A 12442-nucleotide genomic window follows, 5' to 3' on the forward strand; every position below is an offset into this window, starting at 1 on the left:
GTTTGTAGAGATCAGTTTGGAGCTAGTGGTTTTCTATTCATTGACATCAGTGGGTGGAAAATTATGGGTGAAATTCAGACAATGCATCCTCTGAGTGCCGCACCCTGCTCTTAAATCTTCTAAGGGAAAATTCTACTGTACTATTCCAGAGTTTTCATCATTTCTCGATTAGAAAACAAGTCAGCAAATCTGACAATCAAAAGTGGTAATTTTACTTCACAAAGTACTGTCAACTCCTAGAAATCTTGTTTGAATCTTTGAATTGCAAATGTAGTTTAAATTCATGACAAGTCTTCCAGTGACACAAAAAAACTAATTAGTAATAGTTTCACAGCTATAGTTTCAACTCTCTCCAATAGGTGACTAAGTCACATTCTGCTGATTGTAACATGGACATATGGAGATAATTACACAGCTTTATATCATTTTACTTATTTAGTTTTGTATGTGATGGGGATGTCAATCAGATGCATACCAGTTTAGTTCCTGCATATTTTCAGCTGAAGGAGTTAACAATAAACTAGTAACATCTGCAATATGGGTGTCTGTCCTTAAGTGCAGGCTTCAGGGTAGGAAGGATGATGACCAGCCACAAATTCAGAGGATCAATGTGTATAAGTTCAAACTTGGAGTAGCTGGCTATCTATACTCTGAGCACTAGTGCAGTCAAATTATTACGATAAGACAGAAGGTTCTGTGATAAGGTGTTGATGTGATTGTTCGGATCTCTTCCATTCATTCAGCTGTGGAACTTGAGTATTCAGTGGACCTGGGACTGAACTGGCAGCCTGTGCTGACAGATTGTTTGCCAACTAATGTGGAATGTAACAAATACCATCTACGGAGGATCCTGATGTCTGACGTTTTCAACAAGTGGACAAGACTCACACTGCCATTGCCGCCTTACACCAGGTAACCAGTACGCTGCTCCTTTCAGTTAACAAAAATTCCAAATAGTTCTGGATTAAAAATACAGTTATTTCAAATTCACATGGCTGTCATTTGTCAGGAGCAGTTTGGTGAGATTAAATAAAGGTAGAAATGATTATGTCCTGTAGTCTGAAAATGTTTCAATTTTAATAGAACAATTGAAAAGCTACTTTTTCTACAACAAGTGAATGGTTCCAAATATTTCAACAAACAGAAGAAACAAAATCAGTCCAGGTATCCAGCCATCTAGTGATCTCTGACTTACAAAATCCCACAGGGAGAGTTATTCTGGTCTCACACTGTAGCCTCAATCAAAAAATTCCCCAGAGAAATAATGAGAACAGCCATTTAACTAATGTCTGTAAATGAGCTGTATTTTGTGCATCAGGATGTGACAAGGATCGGTTATGATGATGTACAGGTCAGATAATCTGCCCACACTACTGTCTAGACTGGCACATGCAGAAATCCCAGTTGGCTGAGTTAACTGAGAAATGTGGGCATCTCCAATGATCACAAATTGTGTACAGTATGTTCAAAGGCTCTATTCCCTGTATCCCACACTTGTAAATCTTTTCTGCCTTGTGTGGAGCTTCTGAAAAGATGTGGAAAATAGTGTCATCTTGTGATTGATATGAGTACTACAGAATTTTGATTTGCTGTTATTCAGACTAATTTAACTTTGATTCTTGGACCAGATGCTATATTTCAAAGTTTAAGCTCTAAACAAAAGCTAGTAATTAAAACCTTCCATGCACCTAATGTGTATTCTCTTCTCAGATCAATTTTACCAAACGTCTGATCCTCTGACTCTAGTCCCAATCTAGATTAATTATGTGAGTAAAACTCACCTGATTGAGAGTAACCGTGTAGATTCAGTTACAATGAAGTATTTCCATTTCCCTTTCCTCCAATCTGTGATTTTGCCATTTGCTTCAGCAGTGGTTGAGGCTCCTGTCAGACACCTGTGGAGCTCCATTAATAAATGTAAATCTCATCCAATAATACTCTTGGCTCCGCAGCGGAATTGTAACTGGCCCCAGTGTAGGATCTCTGCCTCAGCAACACCATCAAGCAGGTCATTTCATTACAATTACTTGCAAGATGCTGCTTTTACTAGTGTGTCCCAGTTGGTCAGTTTGCTCAGCTTGCAGAGACTCCAGAACCAAAACAAACACCGTAGGATGATATGCTTCGATAAAATGTTGAATGAAAAATTAAACATTTCTAGGCAGCAGGGGTAAAATTTTAATTTTAATGGATCCTCTTAAAGGCTATTTTAAGTAACTCCTTTATCAGATGATACAATCATCTTTAGTAATATCACCACTCCAGGTGTGGTCTCATAATTGTAGTAAGATTTCCCCACTCCTGTACTCAAATCCCCTTCCAATAAATGCCAGTGTACCATTTGCCTTTCTGTTTGCTGCACCTGTATGCTTACTTTCAGTGACTGGTACACCTGGGTGGCTAGGTCCCTTTCCCAATCCAACACTACTTAAATAATACTCTCTTTTTATGATTTTCTATTCTGTTTTTCCGACCAAAGTGGACAGCTTCGCAGTTATCCATGTGATTCTTCATCTGCCAAGTATTTGTTCGTGCATTCAATTTATAAAAGTTGCCTTGACCCCTCTAATTCCTCCTCACTACTCATAATTCTTCTTAGTTTTGTGTGGTTCTCATGAGGTGTAGAGCATGAATTAGCAAAAGTTTATTTTTTAAAAAGCTGACACAAATCAATACACACAGGTGGCACGGTGCTTAGCACTGTTATCTCACAGCGCCACGGTCCTGGATTTGATTCCACCCTCAGGCGACTGCCTGTGTGGAGTTTGCACATTCTCCCTCTGTCTGTGTGGGTTTCCTCCGGAGATTCTGGTTTCCTCCTGCAGTTCAAAGATCTGCAGGCTAGGTGGATTGGCCAGGCTAAGTTGCCCATGGTGTTCAAGGATGTGTAAATTAGGTGGGTTATAGAGGGATGCGTCGGGGTGGGATGTCTCAGGGTCAGTGTGGATGTTTTGCGCTGAAGGGCCTGTTTCCACTCTGTAGGGATTCTATGAACATGTGACAGCTAGAACCATGGTTTCTACAGACTGGGAGGTCAAATCTAAGCAATTAGATGTTTCTTCCTAACAGAGCCTCTGTTTTTCAAGTAATTCACAGTTTATGACATGCTTTGAGATATGATTACACTTAATGTAAGGCTTTAAGGAATGAAACTCTGCAGTATTAATTATCCAATGGACGGTGTTTGTTACAATAGTAATGTTCATACAATGCACTATGCCTTTGTTGTCGGGTTGAAAACTGCTCTCTCCTCTTTGCTGACCTCTTCTTACCCAATAGGTGCACCACTATCTCTCTTTATAGACATGCTTCCTACCCTGCACCCAGTCCCACTCCCTAGCTTCACAAATCTTGCTTCTGCTCGTTCTCCAGTTCTGCTACCTCAGGCCTTGGAGTTCCTGCATGTCCTGGCCTTGTGTTCCCTAGCTTCAGTAATCTCCCTCAACCCCCTGCCACTCCCTTTCCTACTGCATTTTTAATCACAGATGATTCTCGTCCACATTTACTGCTGATAGGCTCACTATCACAGCCTGAGAGAGGACAGGTTTCTGATTAAATGAACAACTACTTACAGATTCTGACTATTGTGGGTATCTGGACAATTTCTCCCTGATTGGTTGCCACCCCCCCTCCAGGATTGAATTTACCTACGCAATTTTGGGACCTTTGAAGTAGATTTGCCCACTGTTCTCATGTATTTTGAAAATTATTCAGCAGTCCGTTAAGCCCAAAAGTGACCATGCGTACTGTTCATAAGCAACATCTGTGTCATTGAAATTGTTCAAGGCAGAATTAGATCGATTTTTGATAGACTGTGGGGGTTAGGGGAAAGCAGACCGGGCAGTGTGTTTGAGACCACAACTAGATGAGGCATGATCTTATCGAATGGCTAATCCTGTTGTGAAATCCTAAATTCATATGTAAGTGCAAATGTATTCATTCAGTGGGTTTCTTTTACTAGCTCCCATCTCCTCAAGAACAATTAAGGACTACAATAAACTTGCATAAATTTAATCTCCGTTCTAATATGCTGGGAAACTGAGGCTAACAGTCCTCACGTACATCTTATCTTTCAGGTTTAGCGTGTGGATTGTTTGCATGTCTCAGTATAGTAAAATTAATATCCATTATTCAGTACAGGTTATACCTCCCTAATCTATGCAAGTCTGGCATCCACAGTACTTCCAGTTTTCTTTGTAGTGGTTCTGCGTCTTTCTTAACTCATATGACTTTTTGATTTACTTTGTCCAATTGGATATCTAAATCCTGTTTTTGATGTCCAGCTGGAAAATTATTAATCCATTCAGCATGTGATTGATACAAGTAAAGGTGCATTCTTTACTTTTTAAATTTTTCTTCATTGTGTCTACTTGATATTCTGTGGTCCAGCAAATTCTCAGGCCCAACAAAAGTCCCAAAGCTGCCAGAGTATGGAGGTGCATCAGGTATTTGTAATAGCATCAGCTGAGAAGTTTTACACAATGTTTTGTAAACTTGTGATGATGTTTTTTGCTTGACTCTGCACTCAATTTATATCCAAAAGGTCACAGGCGACCCGTTTCCGATGGCATCAGCCTGCACCTTTTGAGAAGCAGCAAACATGGGCCATAGACAATCTTTACATCGGGGACAGCTGTGTAGACATGTGCACAGGCCATGGAAGATGCTCACGCGGTTCTTGCATGTAAGTGAAGGATTTTGTTGCACTTTTAACTTGCAGAAAGCATTTCCCTGGAGCTGTTTTGACACTGATCTAGTGCAGCACTGACACCACTGGCTCCTCCAATGTGTGCAGCATGTAACTAGCAATATAACCAAATTAAAATTTGATTTATTAAGTCCATAAGCTGGGAAAACGCAATAACGTTAAGTGTAAAGAACAACTGATACCCTATCACTGTGACAAGATAAGATTTGAGATGAATCATCCACCAAATCAATCAGCTAGCATAGTAGCCTAGAAGTGTGGTTGCCATGCAACTATAAAGTAAAATTAATCTTAGAGAGCAGCTAAGATGCTTCTGAATATCCTGAAGGAAATCATACAGGAAACCTGAGAGAATGGAATAAAGTTCTGGTTTTTGTTACTTGTATTTCGATAAGGTCTGTGAGCGATTTCTTCTGAATGATGATGCGGATCATTTCCCCAAATATTTTGAGTTCGTGATTTTCATTTTTATCCACTTAGTAATTTGTGCTGTTGATTTTTTTCTTCAACTGGCTGGCAATAGTATCAATGTGGCAAGTCTTATGTCTCACTGTCAGTCTGCCAGTACATCTTTTAAGAGACATGCTCGTGATATTATTGCTGTATCACATGGTGGTTAATTTATTGAACTCACTGCTGCAGAAGGCTGTGGCAGCTAATTTGTTGACTATATTTAAGAAGTAAGGGGATCATGGGTTATGGGGATAAGGTAGGAGAATGGATTTGAGAAACACATCAGCCATAATCAAATGGTGGAACAGGCTTGATCGGCAAATGGCCTAATTCTGTTCCTATACTTTATGATTTCACGACCTGGGGATAGAGAGAAATCCAACTGTATCTTACCCTGGGATCATTTGTAGCATGATTTGCAATGGAAACATGCAACTTTATTGTGAATTAGTATAATCATATCAATGCTACCTCAATAGTGTTCCTGTAAGTGTAATATTCTAGGTCCCACTAGAATTGCTATTCCATTAGGCTTGGTCCCTTTAAATTTGAAACCTGTTGGACTGGAGCCTGGTCTCGTGATTTCTGACCTTGTAGGCTTTAAGGTCTAAGAACGACTGGCTTATAGTAGCAGTTTTTTTCCCTGTAGGTGGCGCTCATATCAAAAAAAAAGCAAAGATGACAACATGGACTTTTACGAACAGGTTTTCACTCCTATTTGTAAAAATGGAATGGCAGAACTGACAGTGTTTGAACACAACTTTCTTAATGTAGTGTACTTCTTTTTAAATGTTCTTACACTGTATTTTCGGCTAGTTGTATCTGTTAGTTTCTTCATAATATCCACAATGTGGAGGTGCTGGTGTTGGACTGGGGTGAACATAGTCAGAAGTCACACAACATCAGGTGACAGTCCCAGACAGTAAAATGTGAGGCTGGATGAACACAGCAGGCCAAGCAGCATCTCAGGAGCACAGGTGCTCCTGAGATGCAGCTTGGCCTGCTGTGTTCATCCAGCCTCACATTTTACTATCTTGGAATTCTCCAGCATCTGCAGTTCCCATTATATCAGGTGACAGTCCAACAGGTTTATCTGAAAGCTTGAGATTTCAAATAAACCTGTTGGACTATAACCTGGTGTCATGTGACTTCTGACAATATCCACTCCTAGTTTCTTATGTTGTGGAAGGTAAGGCAGGCAGGCATCGCTTCATCGAGTCTCACGCCCTGCGGGATGCAAAACCACACCATAATAAACAGCATTGGCCACCTATCAAAGTTCATAATAAAGTAGGGCCAGAATGGCAACCTGTGTGAGATTGCCAATCCTCAGAAGATCTGCCTCTATATTTTGGGGAAGCAGAAGAGAGGTAGTATCAAAGAAATTTTTATTGTTGTGCCCCAATCTGACACTGTCCTCTCTGCTTTCTACACACTGCGCCACTGAATCCATGTCCACTTACATTATTGCTTAGCCATATTTCTACTAATGAGGAACCTAGGTGATGGTTGATAGTGCACAAACAATCAACGCTGAAAAGCATAGGGAAGAAGGCAAGGTGAACTGGGAAAGGACATCTCGTCAATGGCAAAATTAATGATGACTCACTGCCAGAACCGAAAAAAGATGTGACTTATTGGTATCAGTGACCCAACACCATGGTGCAGCTTTATCTTTAACCTGGAGATAGTACAAACTACCGATGCTGGAGTCTGAGATAACAAGGTGTAGAGCTGGCTGAACACAGCAGGCCAGGCAGCAAGAATGCCATCCCCTATTCCCAATTCCTTCGCCTCTGCCACATCTGCTCCCAAGATGAGGCGTTCCACTCCCGGATATCCCAGATGTCCTTGTTTTTTCAAGGACCACAACTTCCCCTCCACTGTGATCGAAAATGACCTTGACTGCATCTCTCGCATTTCCCACACCTCAGTCCTCATAACCCCTCCCCACAATAACAATAAAGATAGAATTCCCCCCATCCTCACGTGTCACCCCATCAATCTCCAACGCATCATCCTCTGCCACTTATGCAATCTGCAATCCGACCCCACCACCAAAGGCATTTTTCCCTCCCCACCCTTATCTACCTTCCAGAGGAACCGCGCTGCCCGTGACTCCCTTGTCCGCGGCACACTCTCCACTAGCCCCAGCACCCCTGGCACATTTCCCTGCAATCACAGGAAGTGCTACACCTGCCCCTACTCCTCTCCCCTCAGCCCCATCCCAGGCCCCAAGAAAACCTTCCACATTAAACAGATGTTCACCTGCACATCTTCTAATGTGGTACATTGTGTCCGCTGTTCCTGCTGTGGCCTCCTCTACATCGGGGAAACCAAGCGGACACCTGGAGACCACTTTGTGGAACACCTGCACTGGGTTCGCAACAAACGATGACACCTCCCAGTCGCAAACCACTTCAACTCCCCCCCACCCCCGACTCCTCGGATGACATATCCATCCTCGGCCTCCTCCAGTGGCGCAATGATGCCCCCAGAGGCCGGAAGATCAGCACCTCATATTCCGCTTGGGAACCCTGCAGCCGTATGGTCTCAATGTGGACTTCACAAGCTTCAAAATCTTCCCACCCTTGACCTCATCCCAAGACCAGCCCAGCTCGTCCCCGCCTCCTTGACCTGTTCTCCCGCCTATCCGTTCCTCCCACCTCACTGACCAACCCCCACCCGCATGTCCTACCTTTTAGCCTCATTCCCGCCTCCTTGACCTATCCATCTCCCCTCCCACCTTTCTGCCCCTCCCTCCCAACTGACCAACCCCCATCCCAACTCCCTACCTACACTCACCTTTACTGGCTCCATCCCCGCCTCCTTGATCTGTTCGTCTTCTATCCACCTAAATGCTCCTCTATCCACCTTCCATCATCTGCCTCCCCCTCTCTCTATTTATTTCAGAGTCTTCTTCCCCTCCCCCATCTCTGAAGAAGGGTCCAGACTCGAAACGTCAGCTTTCCTGCTCCTCTAATGCTGCCTGGCCTGCTGTGTTCATCCAGCTCCACACCTTTAACATGCCATTGTTTTTGTTTGTAAGAGACTGTTTATGTTTAGAGCAAGAAAATCGTATTGACATAAAATCTCATGCTACACAGAAAATGTGAGAAAAATTCAGCATTAAAGGCACCTCAATTTTTGACAGTGAGAGCCTTGTTCGGACATAAGTAGATGTGATACTGCAAATTCTAATCTTAGGAGCCTTAGCCACATCCATATGCAGGATGAGTCCTGACCCTGTGAGTGTGAGGTAGCAGAAAGAAGATGGTAGCACTGCAAAGTGCACAAAATCACCTGACCTTCTTGCAGCATTGTTGTGCATCCCTTTTGACGTGACAAACAGCACTGACCTATGCTGTAATTTCTGACCAGTCTGACTGCCTGGTGACAGTCAACAGGGAAAAGGGCTGCCCTTTTCTCCACCACCCTGTCCAACAACGCCTCTAAGTCCCTGTCCTGGAAAAATGGACTTGGCTTGTTTTCCCTCTGAGACATTTTCAGCATTCTGCACTGCTGTTTGAGAGGTAGTTCCTGGCTTGCAGAATTAGTGTAGAGCTGGGCATTAAGTGTGATGCCCAAGCGGTGTAACCTGGAAGGTCCTGCAGTATCGATCACTTCAGCCTCACTTGCCACCCGGTTCCCTGAGAAAGATGCACAACAGATCAGTTATATTAATTCGATGCAATGCAGAGGATCATGTGAGAAAATATACCTTTGCCCAAGGTGGACCATGAAACTCACTCATCATGCTTTAACAATAAATTGGTAAATTTAGCCCATTTCTTTTTGTGCAACTTTTGTTTTCGACTGTTTTTCTTAGTGCATTGCCTTTTTCTTGTCTTCACAATATTGCTGTATCTAATGGCTTTCTCTTGTACTCAGCTGTGATGAGGACTGGAGTGGGGTCTACTGTGATGAACCAAAGACAAGTCTGCCTCGACAGCTAAAAGACAACTTTAACAGATCCCCCTCCAGCAACAATTGGCTGATGGTAAATGGAGGCAAACTCAGCACTGTCTGTGGAGTGGTAGCCTCTGGAATGGCTCTTCACTTCAGTGGAGTAAGTATAATGTTTCTGTCAAGCTAGTGACTGTCAGCGTGTTAACATTTTGTGTAAGTAAATGTGTAAACTGAGAAATGTGCTTCAGTTTTATCAGAGAAAGATAGCTGGTTTTACTGCAGTGTAAATCATGTAGCACTACATACACCTTTAAACTAATATCCTCGTCCACTTACATTACACCACCACTGCTTGGTGCTGATTTACGTAATGCCAGCATTTTAATTGACTTTTGACTCATTGGGATGCAGAATGGAAACAAAAATCAAGCAAAGTTTCCATTCTTCTTTGATCTCCACTGATCATGGAGATCATGGTCGCTGGAAAAGGGGCAGCTTTAAATGTGGGGACAAGTTCAATCATGCTTCGCTTAGATACGCCAAGTGTTTTATGAAACAACCTCAGATGAATGAAGAACTTACACAACAGTCCTTTCTAAAAGTATATCTTTGTAACAGGACCATTTGAATAACTATTAATTTTGTGTCATACAGAGGGAGGATGGAATGCTTTCTGGATTGGCTGAGTTCTGAATTTAAGTTCCTGACATTTGGCTTCCTTTCCATTGTGAAATTGTATTTTAATTGTTGTCCTTAGGTTGTCTGTCTAGCAGTGAAATAAAATCGAAATTGGCTTAAACAAACAGCTATCAGAATAAAAATGAATCAAAATGTTGTGCATCAGTGGGAAATTCATACCTAACTGCCCATTTAATACCTAACAAAGAAGACTGAATGTAGTTTGATATTCAGCTCATGTAATTAAATAATTCTCTGCTCCATTATAATGCCCTCTGACCTGCATTGTACAAGTCACTGTTAGCACCATGTAATATACGCTTGTAATTACCACATGTTTCAATTCAGTAGTTAAATCATGAGATCCCCTGACAATAAAGCACAGATGGTAGGCTTTTCTTCATAGTTTATTTTTTGATATATTTGTACTGTGCCATTGTATCAACACCATTTTATCAGTATTTCTGTGATGGCAATAACATAGTCCAATAACATTATTGACAAAGGTAGGAAGACAGGGTTCGAAACTTGGGAAATTACAAGTCTGGCACAAATGATCACTTTAGCAGCCTCTCACTCAGTTGATCTAGAGGTTGGCTTGTTTACTTCAGCAGTGTTGAATCCTTTCCTTGGAAAACAAAAGTTAAAATATAGGTTTCAACACTTTGATCAGAACAAATTACAATGTCAAAAACTTTAACCTCTATTAAAAACCCCAGTTTTTTCGAGCATGGATGTGTTACATAGAAACATAGCAGATAGGAGCAGGAGGAGGCCATTTGGCCCTTTTGAGCCTGCTCCATCATTCTTCACGGTCATGGCTGATCGTCCAACTCAATAGCCTAATGCTGCTATCTCCCCATAACCTTTGATCCCATTCGCCCCAAGCGCTATATCTCGTCACCTCTTCAAAACAATGTTTGCCATCAACTACTTCCTGTGGTAATCAATTCCACAGGCTCACCACTCTTTGGGTGAAGTAATGTCTCCTCATCTCCGTCCTAAATCGTCTACCCTGAATCCTCAGACTGTGACCCCTGGTTCTGGACACACCCACAATCGGAAACATCCTCCCTGCATCTACCTTGTCCAGTCCTGTTAGAATTTTATAAGTCTCTTTGACATGCCCCCTCACTTGTCTGAACTGCAGCTAAAACAATCCTAACCTAGCCAGTCTGTCCTCGTATGTCAGTCCCGCCATCCTCAGAATCAACCTGGTAAACCTTCGCTGTACTCCCTCCAGAGCAAAAGCATCCTTCCTCAGAAAAGGAGACCAATATTGCACACAGTATTCTAGGTGTGGTCTCACTAAGGCCTGGTATTACTGCAACAACACGTCGCTGCTCCTGTACTTGAAACCTCTCTACTCCATTACCCAGCTCTTAAAAGACAGCTGTTTACACTGTTGTTTCAAAGAGAAACCCAATCCAGGACTTAATCCAAAAACCTCCAGTTAATAAATATTCTAAAAATGACAAGCTGAAGCCTAAAAATTATCCGAAGTCCTCATCCAGAAGATGAGAATGTAAAGTTAATCTTTGCATTGAGGCTGTCCTACCAACTTATATAGAATCATAGAAATAATTTTGCTTTTCATTAAGTCTTGAACATTAACAATACTGATACACAAATTAACACCGCAAATGCCTGAAACACCAGCACAGTCTGCTTCTCACTGCATGATTCCTTTCTTTAGGGTTGTAGTCGTCAGCTGGTGACAGTGGATCTGGATCTCGAAGATGCTGAGTTTATCCAGTTCTACTTCATGTATGGCTGCCTTGTTCCTCCGAATAACCGTAATCAAGGAGTCTTCCTGGATTATTCTGTTAATGGAGGCATCACATGGAACATCTTGATGGAAATCTTCTTTGATCAGTACAACAAGCCTTCGTGAGTGTCCACGTACCGCATTAACTTCCAAAGAATTACTGGCTGTTTGTAAAGTAACAGCAAGGACAGAAGCTGCATGCACACTTTTAACTGCTTTGCAAAAACAGTTGTATAAATATAACCAGAATCCGGAAATGAGGCCTCACCTCATACCAGAGGCATTTGGGTGGACTTTCTGGAGGAGGCAGTCCCACTTTGCTTCAATTTGAAATTTTTTGGACCTTCACAGCTGATTAGTGCTCCAATTTCAGTATTTTGGAGCAAGCAATAGCAATGAAATTGGCCTTCGGTCGCATTTTAAAGGTCCTTTCTGGTCATGTTTTTCATAAGATGAGTAATTTCCCAACGTAAGAATTTTTGACCCAATAATCACTGGGTAGTGCAGCATTTGCCCATTAAGACTTGATGGGTCTTCCAAAAACTAATCCAGTTATCCTCCACTCCCCTGCCATTTCCCGATATCCTTGATTTTTTTCCTGTTTATGTATTTATTGAGTTCCAGTCAGAAGGCTACAATTGAATTTGGTTTCATAATTCCCTTCAATGATGCATTTCATATCCTAATGACTTGTTAGGTTAAAAAAGATTTTCCACGTATTAATATGTCATTCACCTACTAACTCCCAAAGCTTGTTTACCATCTACAAAGCACAAGTCAGGAGTGTAATTTTAAAAAAACTATCTTGTCCTGGATGTGAGTTTGCTCGCTGAGCTGGAAGGTTAGTTTTCAGACGTTTCGTCACCATTCCAGGTAACATCATCGGTGAGCCTCCGACGAAGCGCTGGTGTTATGTCCCGCTTTCT

General features: G+C 42.0%; 1 protein-coding gene across 1 annotated transcript in view; it reads left to right on the top strand.

Moving 5' to 3' along the window:
• Positions 1–12442, top strand: part of reln (reelin) — a 363171-nt gene that overhangs the window by 314883 nt on the left and 35846 nt on the right. Inside the window, exons 47-50 of the mRNA XM_048553828.2 lie at positions 744–912; positions 4544–4684; positions 9053–9230; positions 11445–11638. Coding sequence (XP_048409785.2) covers positions 744–912; positions 4544–4684; positions 9053–9230; positions 11445–11638 — 682 coding nt within the window. The remainder of the gene's footprint in view (positions 1–743; positions 913–4543; positions 4685–9052; positions 9231–11444; positions 11639–12442) is intronic.

This window comes from Stegostoma tigrinum, chromosome 25, assembly GCF_030684315.1.
Source record: "Stegostoma tigrinum isolate sSteTig4 chromosome 25, sSteTig4.hap1, whole genome shotgun sequence".
Taxonomy (NCBI): Eukaryota; Metazoa; Chordata; class Chondrichthyes; order Orectolobiformes; family Stegostomatidae; genus Stegostoma; species Stegostoma tigrinum.